At 42.1% G+C, this 13,022-nt stretch overlaps 1 protein-coding gene across 1 annotated transcript in view; it reads left to right on the forward strand.

The window, feature by feature from the left end:
* The first annotated feature begins 2,270 nt into the window (after positions 1-2,270).
* The window catches only part of osbpl10b (oxysterol binding protein-like 10b), a 98,114-nt gene continuing 87,362 nt past the window's right edge, over positions 2,271-13,022 (forward strand). The window contains exon 1 of the mRNA XM_036538362.1: positions 2,271-2,704. Within this exon, the coding sequence (XP_036394255.1) occupies positions 2,439-2,704 (266 nt within the window). The 5' untranslated portion in view covers positions 2,271-2,438. The remainder of the gene's footprint in view (positions 2,705-13,022) is intronic.

The following is a 13,022-nucleotide window of genomic DNA, read 5'->3' on the forward strand; positions in this document are numbered from 1 at the left end:
CGCAAGTCCACTGTAAATTACATCATCACTAAGTTGTCGCACTGGAGGATATTGGGAGCTGTAGTTATTTGCTAGGTATCCGGACGGGATGGAAGTGCGCATGCAGTATAGATTAGATGGCAGAATTTCCAGCTGTCAAATCATTATCCCTTTATAGAACTGGATATTTGCCGGAGCCATGTAAGTTAGGTACGTTGCGTAAGGGTGCAATAGCTATGCTTCTCTCAGAAATAAAATCTGCACCTCACTGTAAGTGTAATTGCTGTCAATTGTAGTTGCTGTAAATGTGAGATTATAAAACTGTACAAAAGTGAATTTAATACCACATTCAGCCATCTGAATGGCATGATGGTCCATCTCTGTATTGGAGATCTATTCATGATGACCTGTACATCATTTCATTGTGATAAATTCTTGTAATCATGCAGAGGGAAGGCCACTGAATAACATTGAACTCATTGTCATGTTCATGAAACCAGTTTGAGGTGACTTTTGCTTTGTGACATGGAGCATTATCATGCTGGAAGTAGCCATTAGAAGATGGGTAAATTGTGGCCATGAAGGGATGCACATGGTCAGCGACAATACTCAAATAGTCTGTGGCATTCAAGCGATGATTGATTGGTATTAATGGACCCAAAGTGTGCCAAGAAAACATTCCCCACACCATTACACCACCACCACCAGCCTGGACTGTTGACACAAGGCAGGTTGGGACCATGGATTCATGCTGCTGGCGCCAAATTCTGACCCTACCATCTGTGTGCCTCAGCAGAAATCGAGATTCATCAGACCAGGCTATCTTTTTTCAATTTTCAACTGTCCAGTTTTGGTGAGTCTGTGCCCACTGTAGCCTCAGCTTTCTGTTCTTGGCTGACAGAAGTGGAACCCGATGTTGTCTTCTGCTGTTGTAGCCCATCTGCCTCAAGGTTTGATGTGTTGTGCATTCTGAGACGCATTTCTGCTCACCACAATCGTACAGAGTGGTTATCTGAGTTACTGCAGCCTTTCTGTCAGCTCGAACCAGACTGGCCATTCTCCATTGACCTCTTTCATCAACAAGGCATTTACATCCGCAGAACTGCCGCTCACTGGATGTTTTTTTGTTTTTGGCACCATTCTGAGTAAACTCTAAAGACAATTCACTGATGAGATAATTGCATGAATAAGTAGGTGTACAGGAGTTCCTAATAAAGTGCTCAGTGAGAGTACTTTTACTGTGATAAACTCCGGCCAAGGCAGGATTTGCAGCATGTTCAGTGGTAGCCTATCTAAGCCATGTCTTCTGATTCCCTCAGATGTTGGGGTGTGACTGGACACCACCGCCGGGATTTTTCTGTTTGTAGACAGAACTGTGGGTGTTGCATGGCCTCGAAATTTGATGAATAGACATCGCCAGCTTCTACTGGGGGAACTGGAAAAGAGCACAGCAATGGGAATGGCAGAGGAAAGGGGCATCTGCTTAACAACAACCTACACTCCTTCTGTGTATGGCCTGGCTCCAGCTGCCCACTGGCATAACAAACTGTAACTGTAAGAAGAATCCTATAACCATTTAAAGGGTGTTTAAATACCTCTCAGCCATCCCATCTGATACAATAATATTATTTTTAACCTGTACACCATTGACCCAATTAAAACGAAAACATCTTTGTTTAAGTAAGGTGAAAATTGAATAAGTGATTGAATAATGTGCAAAACTCATTCTTAATTTTCCTTAGACTGTCCAGCAAATAACCTTTTTTTTTTTTTTTTTTTACAACAGTTAAGCACAAGCGTAGCAGTGCAGCTTCCCAGGCTTATCGTAAGTCTAATTCAACACCAGCACGCAAGACAAACATGAAAATACAGGCTACTTCTGCTGATGTCAAGCTGTACTGTTGTGGCATTGCTTCTTAGACTGTGTAAAATGTGGATGCTTTGACTTAGAATGCTCTAAGTTTGAACACGATATTTATTTTGGAGGAAAAATAAAAATCCGAGATATTCACAGTTAACACCATCCGCTCTGAACCAATGCGACGCTGAGAGATCGGCATATATAAAATAACGCATTGCTAGAGCATGCAGTTCGGGATTGTGTGTGGATACTTGTGGACTTTGAATCCTTTACCCTGTACAATGATGATATACGTTGCCGCTAGATTTGAGTGAAATACAGTATCCGGGTTGGCGGAGAATCCGTGGGAGTGACCCTTCGGTGATTTCCAATAGAAAAGCCGCTGAAACAGGACACAGTGCCACCACTGCAGCGAGCGAGGAATGTAGACCTAGCCGCAGCTAGGAATAAGGTTGGACATGGTGTCAGTCAGAAAAGCATCCAGACAGCAAAATATGGATATTGAATTTTTAAAGTTCTTGATTTAACTCAACATATATGTCTAGCTGTTTTCACTTATGATCTGACAAAATACGCATCGGTTCGTCCCTTCGCAAACATGGAGAAGGCACTCGGCGGTTCGCATCCAGGGACTACGAAAACCAACTCGGGGTCCTCTTCTTCGGATCGGGGGAATTCGGCTCGGAAGCTCGGGAGAAGCGGCTCTCACAGCCCCGGCTCGGGCTCGTCTGGAAGTCCGGCTGGAGGGGGAGGAAACCGTGGAGGAGTGTCGGGGACCAGCGGCAATCTGCAGCAAGCCCACAAGCGGCATCTCGAAGGAGTGTTGAGTAAATACACAAATCTGCTTCAGGGTTGGCAGAACAGGTACAGTGGTTAGCTACTATTACCGCTGAAAATAGCACGTTCCTCGATAAGTCAAACGGGAAAGTTACGTACAGTGCAGTCTGTTGTGTTCACTCATCATCTTTCAAGTATCATGAAGTCCAACAGCTTGCACAAAGCAATTCTAAACCCCCTTATTTGTCCGCTGTTTGCGCATATTCCCTCTGACTAGATAAAACAAGACTACACTACACTTTTGTTTAATTGTGCATGCTTACTCAGCAACAGTAGTTATTTGATACCTTATTTACGCATTCTTTATGCCACAATCAAATACCACTGCGAGTGTTTGGCCGCACGGACAGGCGCGCTAGTGTTGTGTAAAATGTTCCGCTGCCACGTTTACCAAAATATGAATGCCCCCAGAAAGGTTCGTAGTAAAATTCCGGGAAGATAATGAGTGACTGTGAGAATACAAGTGGCACAGCAGTGTAAATTAAGAAAGCTTGAGACAGCCTTCTCAGTATATCGGGTGAAATGTTACTGCAAAACGCATTTGCCAGCCAGTGCATACCGAAGGCTCACCGATGAAGCGCCGACGATTAGAACGAGGCTGAGTGTTGCTACATAGAGCGTGTTTCTCAACGCGTAGCTTCGACATTCCTAACGGAAGTGTCCAACGTAGCTTTTTTGGTGTCCTCTTACTGTCTGCTGGCTCTGTAGGAATACGAAAGAAGCAATACACTGTCAACATCACTATCAGTTTACTTTATTAGATTATGATTATTGATAGTAACATACAATATAAGAAGATATGTTGTACTGATAATAAGCTACATTACATAGCTGAAATAACAATTCAAGCAGGGAGTTGATATAAGCTAAAGCAATTGTTGTTTTACGATTGTTAATGTGATTTAAATGTAATTTATATTGTATTTATATAATAAGAAGAGATGCTTTAAAATACAATTCTTGTTAATGGGGGTAGTATTTCCAGAGTAGAAGTCCAGTGGAATAAACATGGACCTTCTCCTCTCTCAAGTTTGCTTCCTCTTAGAGATTTGAAATAAAATGGTATCTGTGGATCTGAGAGCTTTCATTTTCAGGTAGAGACATTTATGCATTGTTAATGTTAGCTGCTAGTCTGTTAACACAAATTCTGGAAAGCACAGAACACTGCTGTGAGTCTAAGGCCAACTAGCATTTCTGTCATTGTATATGACAAAGTACATATGTGAAACTCAAATTACTTGATCTGCAGTCACAGTGTTTGCCTAAGTAAATACAGCGTGGCAGATCCAGTTGTCTCTCTGAATGACACCTTGCACTTGTGAAACAAAGGAATTGATGTGAGGAAATGAGAGGTCTCTTGTCGTCGTTGTCCTCACTAAATGACAGAGAAGTGAGACCCGCTTTAGATAAAAGTGCCCTTCTGCTGATATAAACATAATTAAGGAGTAATGGAAAAGTCTGGGGCCATATGGGTACCCTGGAACAACTTGAGGCAATTTTGCAATTAGACATAGAGCTGGAATCTACCTGTGACGCCATGGTCATTCTAAACTAATGGAGTTGCCCCACAAATTCACATGCAAGCGTAGGGAGAGCCATGTGAAAGTTAAATTTCATGTGCTGCTTGTGTGCAACATTGGAGGGTTGCCAGGTCAAGTTGGGGGAGAAAATTGGCTTGGGCAGGGGGGGAGGAGGCTTTGATCACTGACATCCATGACATCCAGGTGTGCAATATGTCCACCTTCCCTGGGATTGTGCCACCTCTTCCACTGCCATCAGAAGGACAGTGCTTTCACACTGCAATGCATCATTCAGCCATGCACTTCCTGTGACTACTGAACAGCCAGCAACTACACTGTTCATGTACAGTACAGCATTGTCTGAAACAGGGTGGGCCAGGTCTTTATTTAAAAAAAAAAAACTCATCCCATGGGAGAGATCTGTTTACCACCTGATGCATTTAAACAGGAGGGAGAGTGAACTAGTCTGAATCGAGAATATTAGGATGATAGGCCTGACCCACCATTGTTTCCACTTTAACAGTAAGTTGATGAGTTCTTTTCAGATGGGTTTGAGATTTCCTACTCATTTGTGACCCCTCTTCTCTTTACCATTATAGAATGTTGCATTGACTTCCCAAGGGGCCTACGCCTGTCTCCTGGCACCTGATTGGCCACTGCCTAGTTCACTTGCCCATGAGAACTCGCTGTCATAATGGAGGTGGAAGCTTGTTTAGCCTTGATTTTGCTGAAAACTCTTGAATGAAATTGCATGCATTATCTGCCTGGCCAAATAGTTTCTTATATTCTGTCAGACTATTTGTTTATGCGTGCTGAATTTGTAGAGTTACATCAGAGTCTGGTTTGTCCTTAGAAGTAACACAGGCACGTATAATTCAGAAGGCGAGGATTTTGCTGACAGCAAGACTTAGGTGATTTTTGTTCTTCAATTGATTTTTGCCTCAAGTGAAGTGGAAATTGTTCTTCTTTATTTTAAAATTCTTTCAAGTAGAGGAACTACATGCTGTTAGACTAGCACATATTTGGTGTGATGTAGGTGCTCTGCATGAATGTAAAATGTTTGCTTAGTCTGACTGATTGTGGGAAATTAAGGAAAATCCATACTATGGGGGATGCCTCTTTGTGTCATCTTTGTCTATGCTTTATATAGAATTCGTTAGGCGAGAAATGGCCCAGTAACATTTTTGCATGGTTCAGTGGCTAAGGACACAGCAAGATACATGTTCTGCTTGAGCTGCCAAAACAGGTTTTAGTACTGGATCCAAATGGGTTTTTAAAAACTTTGTGGCATTTAATGTCTTCCATGACCTCTCTTTAAATAATGTGACTGAAGACCCTTCACAATGCCCCAGATGTCCAGGAAAAAAAAAAAAACATTCTGTTAAAACAAATCACATTTGCAGGTCATTCAAGCTGTGAATTATAAACACATTGAATACAGAGTATGAAATTATTTTCAGTACTGTATTGACACAAGAAGGCCTATATGCACATAATATCTAGAGCCACTCTAGCATGCAAAGCATTTAATTAAACGACCTGTAGACATTCCTGCACTATGTGCAGCCAGTAATGGACATGTGGTATAGTTATTATGAGCTGGGTGGGCTAACCAAGTGTCAGTGAGAGACATGGTAATGCAGGGTTAGTGAGTATGCATTTCACATTATGGTACATTATTTCCATATGCATTATTCTATAGGCCCTGAGAGTAACAAACAGTTGAAGAATAGAATCCCTGCATTTTCTGCCTAATCACTGTATAAACACAATTTTAGTTCTGTGTAAATAATCACTCATTGCAAAGACATGTGCACTGATTGTCTAACTTTCAGACAGAAATATTAATAATATCCGTGAGTGTGAATTTGTGCAGGGTCCTTAGGCTGTCCGTTATGAATATTGATGAGACAGAATGAAATTCTGTTTGTTATTTTTTGCTCATTAGCCAGTGATTGTGTACTGAGTCTAGTAGATGTTTTGAGATCTCATCATTGAGCATTCAAATAAAGTAATGTTCAAAATAGATTTAAAATAATTGTCTCGTGATTAGTGCCAAATTTGGTGAGTGTGAAGTGCCTGAGAGCTTAAGCATGGAAGTGAAAAGTGGGATGAACTTGTGCCATGTAATAAAACATTTGCAGCATCTCACCTGGGGAATTTGAAACTGCCGATATTACAGACAGAACCCCAGTTAGGTGACCCCTGCTCCACATGGCTACTGTGATTCAGCTGTCTTTCTTCAAGAGGCAAGGGAAGAGGCGACAGGCTGAGTTCCTCTAGAACAGTAGAAGTGTTTTTAGAAAGCCCAGTCTGGAGCCCAGTGTCTGTCCTCTGGTGATACAGGGGGGTCCTTAAAGTTTCTCAGCTCCTGTCTGTTCTGGACTGTGTGTGTGGATGCTCTGGAGGAAGCCCATGTTAGATTCTGCAGGAGTGAGTGAGTGAGTCATACTTTGCAGGCAGCCGATTGTGACCTCTTTTCTGTGTGTGTCTGTGGAGGGATTGGGCGGGTGCTTCAGATAAAGAGTGCAGACAGTCAAGTGTGAAAAGTCACCTGATCAAGGTTCTGTTAGAGTTACCACATTGATTCAGCTGGAATGTACCCCTCCACCCCACCCCACCCCAGACAGGTCTATGATAAGAGTATAAATGGTTAGGGCATTGACCCCACGCTGTAATACCCCCCACATAGAAATGCTGGAGAGGTTAGAGTGGGATTAACATCGGAATGCTGATTCACTATTCTGCTCTGTGTTTCAGTTTGATGCGCGGGTCATCCAGATTTTTGACTGGCAAACTTGTGGATGTTCTGTGGTTCATCTCTAATGTTAAGACACTGGGGACAATCATAGGCTGTGTTTCAGTCTTTGTGACATAGGCTTGGGTTAAATTGTTTATGTTGTACAGTAGAGTTGGGTCGAGATATTTGTGCTGTAGTCTAAACTTGGATTACATTATTTTGTGTGCATTAGACTGGACTGGTTAACTCTGTGCTCCAGACTTGGATTAATTTATTAGTGTTGTGTCATGTTCATGAGCTGCCCGTTTCTCTCCAAAGTGAAGTACAGATATTTTTCAAAATGGTCATGTTTATATAGGTTATAGGTTATAGGTTGTAGGTTAATATAAATTATATAGGTACAGAGAGACACACACAAAGAGAGAGGGATCCAAACCACCTTCTTGAGCAACTTACATTCTCAGTGCAGCAAAAGAAAGGAGATCAAATGACATCCAGAAATCCAAATATTCATCTAACTAAATTAGTGTTCTGGAGAAGAGATGAACATGTTTTGCAAGTTTATATTTAAAAATATTAAAATAATGTAAGATAATCTAATGAATTCACATCTGAAAAAGTTTAGATTGAAGAATGCCACTGTAATCACATTACTGTGGAAAGCGTTTGTCGCATGCCATTCATCCTCGGAACAGGCAATCCTGAGACAGTTTGATGCAGCGTGACAGACGTTTGGATATCAGAGCATGGTAATTGCACCTTTACTGTCTCCTTTCTGTCAGCAGTCATTTTTCCTTTGTGAGGAGATGTTCAAACCAGAAGAGAAATGGCAGAGATTTTACTGCTCATGTCTGGACTGGGCTGTTTTTAAGCTTCATTTAGTTCTCTCTGCCTCGAAACCACCAGCTATGACAGGCAAAGGAGTTAGTGTGAAAAACTCTTTATCGTGTAAATGGACGTATTTTAGGCTTGGTAATTTGCACAGACACACACATGCACCTACTCATACACTATCTCACATATACATGCAGTTAAACAATATGGTACTCAATGTACAGACATTGTTATGTCACCCATGATCAAAGGCGAACAGAACATTGCTGTATGGTGACTGTATTGGGCTTCTGTAAACAGAAAGGCACTGAACAGTGGGGGCAGCTGGAGTCAAGTAGTCAATTTAATGACAACTTTTAAAAATTAATGTGATTACCCACATTTATTTGTGGTGGTCCTGACCAAAATGCATTACAGACCAGACAGGGGCCATATTTTTTTAAAATGCTCACTTAAAGGCAGACGAACAGCACATCTCGGCAGCCCACCAGTATGCGGAAATGGATTATATATAAGCAAATGAGCTAGATGGTCAAGGTATAAAGACATCTGACAAGCTCATAACTAATGATATTGAAGCTTTGGCTTGGTCCCTGTGAATAAGGAGGCTCTGTTGATGGTCAGACTACGACAGTGTATTGCAGATTGTGGATTACCTTGAAGTAAAGGGGATGGTGTTTGTGCATTCAGGTTGCGAGCATCTGTCGGAAAAATCATAAGAGGTTGGATCAGGTACTGTTATCTGTACATAGAGGAGATTTGGAATTAAAAACAGTTGTAGAGCGGGAAAGTTTTCACACAATGCCTGTCATAGATGCAGACTCACTGTGGTGGCATTTTGCCAGGCTTTTTACGGCCTCATGATAGTGATAAATAGTTGAAAAGCCGAAGACCGCATAGGCGCTTTGTGTACAGAAATATATGTAATTTCTTTTTCCTGTGCACATTTTGATGTGTCACTGTGGCATCTGTCAAGACGCGTCAGCTGAAACAGAAGAACGTCTCCTTGAAACCTAGCTTCTCTTCTCACCTGCCTGGCCTGTAAACTATTCCAATTCTAAAATATCAAATCAAAATTGTAAATCCTAAATCCTATCCCTCTCTCTTTAACTTTTATGAGAAGGATAGACTGTATCTGTGGCTGATGCAGCTGTGGGGCATGGTGGCTTAACAATGGATGTTTTTGATTAGTCAGAGCACTGACTGGTCCATTGAATGGCCTGTCCTCTTGTGGCCTGTTAGCTGCAGTCCCAGAACAGAGAGAGCAGTGATTCCGGACTCGGTAGAGATCCCCTGCACACTCGCTTCCTGTCTGTCCACATATGCTCTGCATCTGTTTACCACGCTGGTCTCCACATGCATGTGGTAGGGCTGCTTGGAGTGCTCTAACTCCAGTGACTCCATATTGGGCATTTCTGTTCAGCTTTACTTGAAGCTCCCTAATACTAATGACTATTGACACAGATTGCTGTAGAGCCCAATGTTGACCTCAGTCCAAGCTCTAAATTTAACATAGAGTATATGTTAATTGCATATCATTTTGCATATCATTCAGTGAACATTTAGGCTTAGTTTGGGCTGTCTGACCAAAAAAAGGCACTATCATACTGTATGATTACAAAACCAAAACAGTTTTCGACATCATTTCCTGTTGAAAAGTTTTGTCTGCATTCTTTAGTCTGCATTGCGAGGGTATCAGATAAGATGACATTTTAGGCAGTTTAAGTACAGCCTTGCCAAAATATTAGAACATAGTGGTCGAGCCTACCTAGGTCATTGTAAATAATTATCTGGGTATGATGCTGACACAGGTCTCCATTGTAAAAATTGATACCTTGCACAACCTTTGAAATAGGCCAGAACAGTCTGCCAGAACAGTCTGCCTGAGCTTTAACAGTTGAATAGACCCTTAAAAAATAATCTGTTCATCTGTCAGCTAAAGGCAATGCTGCTGTCCCCCTTCTGTCCTGCTCTCCCTGATTCGCTTCTCCTTTGTGCTGCTCTCTTTTCACTGATGTCCATCAAGCTCCTGGTTGGTACTGCTGTGTGGTGATGGCATTTTTGGGCCATGCTCAATTGATTGAAGGCCCACTGTTGGCCCCATATGATGGCTAACTGCAACTCCGTTTCCCGGGAGAGTGCTTCACTGGCTGTGTGCTCTCCCAGTATATATCCTGCCTTCCTGCTCTTAGTGTGATATATGGGTGTTTAAATTGATGCTCTACAACTGCTGGAAAAAAAAAAAAAATAGTCCACATTATTGGTGCAGGGACAGAGGCTGGGTCTGAGAGAGTGGTGGCTGTCAGTCTAATTAGGTGAGATTCTGGGTAATTACATGGATTTATGGGTAATTCACTTTGTGAGGGAGTGTTTTCTGAGGATGTGTGGGGAGATGGATTTTATACTTATAGCAGCCTCAGCCAGAGCATTCACATTGTGCTGCTCACTGGGAGCCTGACAGCACCATGCATGTACAGTACCTTATCTGTGCATATTCACACACACACACACACACACACACACACACACGCACATACACACACTGTAAGCATGCATGTGCAAACGTGTTTTCATACATGTATGGTTGCGCCTGTGTTATGAGTCCCCCACTCCATTGATATCAGGTTAACAGCGTGCACTGTAATTTCCATCTCATCTCAGGTATGTTCTTCGAACAGTGTTCTCTTGAGATGAGACAGAGGATGCTACGGTAGGTAGGGAACTGGGCTTTTCAGTGTTTACTGAGCTTTGTAAACAGCTAGCATTTCCTGGAAAACTGTTGACTGCTAAGCAAATAAAAAGTTAGAGGGATAGCACCCCCGGCGAACGGCCTAGTGCTCTCGCTGATGTAATTGTGTGTGCCTTTTGTTTCTCACTGTGCCTATGTATTGCAGAATGGGAGGCAGCCAGCGTGCTCCCAGTGTGACCACGGCAACACTGCTGGTGGCACATAAAGCGGACCCAGACATTGCTGTGACATTTGTGAAATGTGACTGGGTTCATTTGGATCAGTTCGGGCTGTGCTGCCACAGCTGTCCAAGGTTGGCCGGCCTCGACAACCTTATAAGCTGCCGCTGAGGGAACAGTTCTACATTACAGTCTTGGCGAGATTGTTGCTTGGTGACCAGTTGGAATGGATTTGAAATATGCACAAAAAAGTAATGTTTTGATGTTCATGTTCTTTGGTAATTGGCTCATGTTTAGAAAATACTAAGCCGTATGTAAAAAGCTTATCCATGAAGTGTCCTTTGGCCAATGCCTAGAACTGTTTGATCACAAGGATTTTATGAAGTGTTTCTATTAGGAACAGACAGATTAATACATGAAAGCACACCCAGAGCTACCCTCTTATCAGTTTACCTTACAGGTAACAGAGAACACGTCTGTTTGGTCCTTGAAATCTTTCTTTAAAAAGTCAGCAAGTGTCTGAAAATGAACTGCAAAGTGTTGTACCAGGTAAAGGGCCCTTTGAGGGTGGAGTCATGAATGCGTGGCACATCTAACCCGAGTCTCTCTGTGTTTTAATCTCCTCACATAACAACTCTATGTGCATTTTATTTGAACCCTTATTGCATTAATCAGACATCTTTCTGTTCTGCCTGTGGCTAGTGGTAAGAAACAGATAATGAAAAGCATTGTTTTACCATGGCTGGAAAAGCAGAACTTAACTCAGAGTCAGCACATCACGGATGAACTGTCATTAAACAGCTGCTAAGCACTTCCCTCTCATATTTGCGCTTTCAGCTCCAAGTGAAGCATTCCTTTGCACAGGGTTGCATTTTATTACATCTTGAGCACTGTAACTGACAGCTCTTGTTGTTTGTACTTGTAACACTAATATACAGTGCAAGACCCCTATGGATTGCTGTTATTTATTTTCTTAGCTTTCAAGCCACTTGCACTGCTTAAAGTTTTTAATACATTAACCATTAATACTGCTGGATAGCCACTGAACCATATCAGGCTGAGTATTTTGCCTGAGGGTCCAACAGATGTGTCCCACCTGCAACCTTTCAGCTCAAAGTCTACTTTCCATCCACTGCTCCAAACTGCCACCTGTTTTTGTATCCTTTCATTCAATTGCATGGACACAAGGCATCACAGATTCAAGCGGAGCCAAGTAATACAGAGCTTTGTGTAATTCAACTCTTGACCATATGGGTGCAATCTGATTGCTGTGGCATGGGGCACTTTAATGGCAGTTTGTAATTTGACATGTTTTTGACTCAGATATTTTAGTTTGCTGTCCACCAAACTAGTGATGACAAATGTGGGAGAACTGAAAATGAAAAGATAGATCTGAAATTCTAAGATCAGACTCAAGAATAAAAGGTTGTGGCTGTAATGGTTAGACCGAATGCCTTGCTTATGTTTATCTCTAACAGCAGTGAGGCACCAAAATTTCCACATATATGGGTGAAGGTGAGAATTTTCTCAGGCCTTAGCCCTTGTTTATGTAAGTTACAAATCATTTTGCAGCACATTTACTCTCAGTGACAACAATTATTAACAATTACAGTACTGAAATGGGACAAAAGCTAGCAGACCCTGGGGGAACAGTGAGGCCTGCCCTTGTCCTTACTGTTAAGTTTGAATGTAACTGGTAGCTGTTTGCTCTGAAAAGTCTCTTTAGTCCAGAGTAAGGAGGATCAAGAGATTCTCAGTCCATTGTACTCTTGGCTGTTTTTAGAGATTCTTTTTGTACCTTTTTATTTTGGCAAAGTTTAAGTCTCATTAATGTTTACATTATGTTTGCTAAGCAGATGCTCTTACCCAGAACAACTTCCATGCAGTATCATACAATTTTTACATGTTTATATTTTTATAAAGATGGATTCACTAGGCAGTTCAGGTAAAGTACCTCTCCCAATCGTACAACTGCAGCACCCCACCTGGAAATCAAACTGGCAACCTTTGGGTTGCAAGTTTTGCTCCTTACCAATACACCACATTACAGGCATGTTGCGGTTGCTGCTTAGACTTTGAAGTTGCTTGCGAGTTCATTATCTGGGTGTGGGGTGGGGCATCCGTGGATTGGAACTAGAGGGAGGGATGAGAAGGGTTCAATAATTCTGACATGAATCTGTGGGCAGGACAGAATGGGCTTTGTTATGTGTGGCAAATTTATGGAAGTGATCAAAGCCCAGCTTCCACGTTAACTGCAGACGCTTGCATCTGTGGAAGGAAAAAGCGGACAGACTCCAGTGGGTCACGACACCTTTCTCTGTTCCCAAAAAGCCGACATATGGAG

Source organism: Megalops cyprinoides, chromosome 10 (genome assembly GCF_013368585.1).
Source record: "Megalops cyprinoides isolate fMegCyp1 chromosome 10, fMegCyp1.pri, whole genome shotgun sequence".
Taxonomy (NCBI): domain Eukaryota; kingdom Metazoa; phylum Chordata; class Actinopteri; order Elopiformes; family Megalopidae; genus Megalops; species Megalops cyprinoides.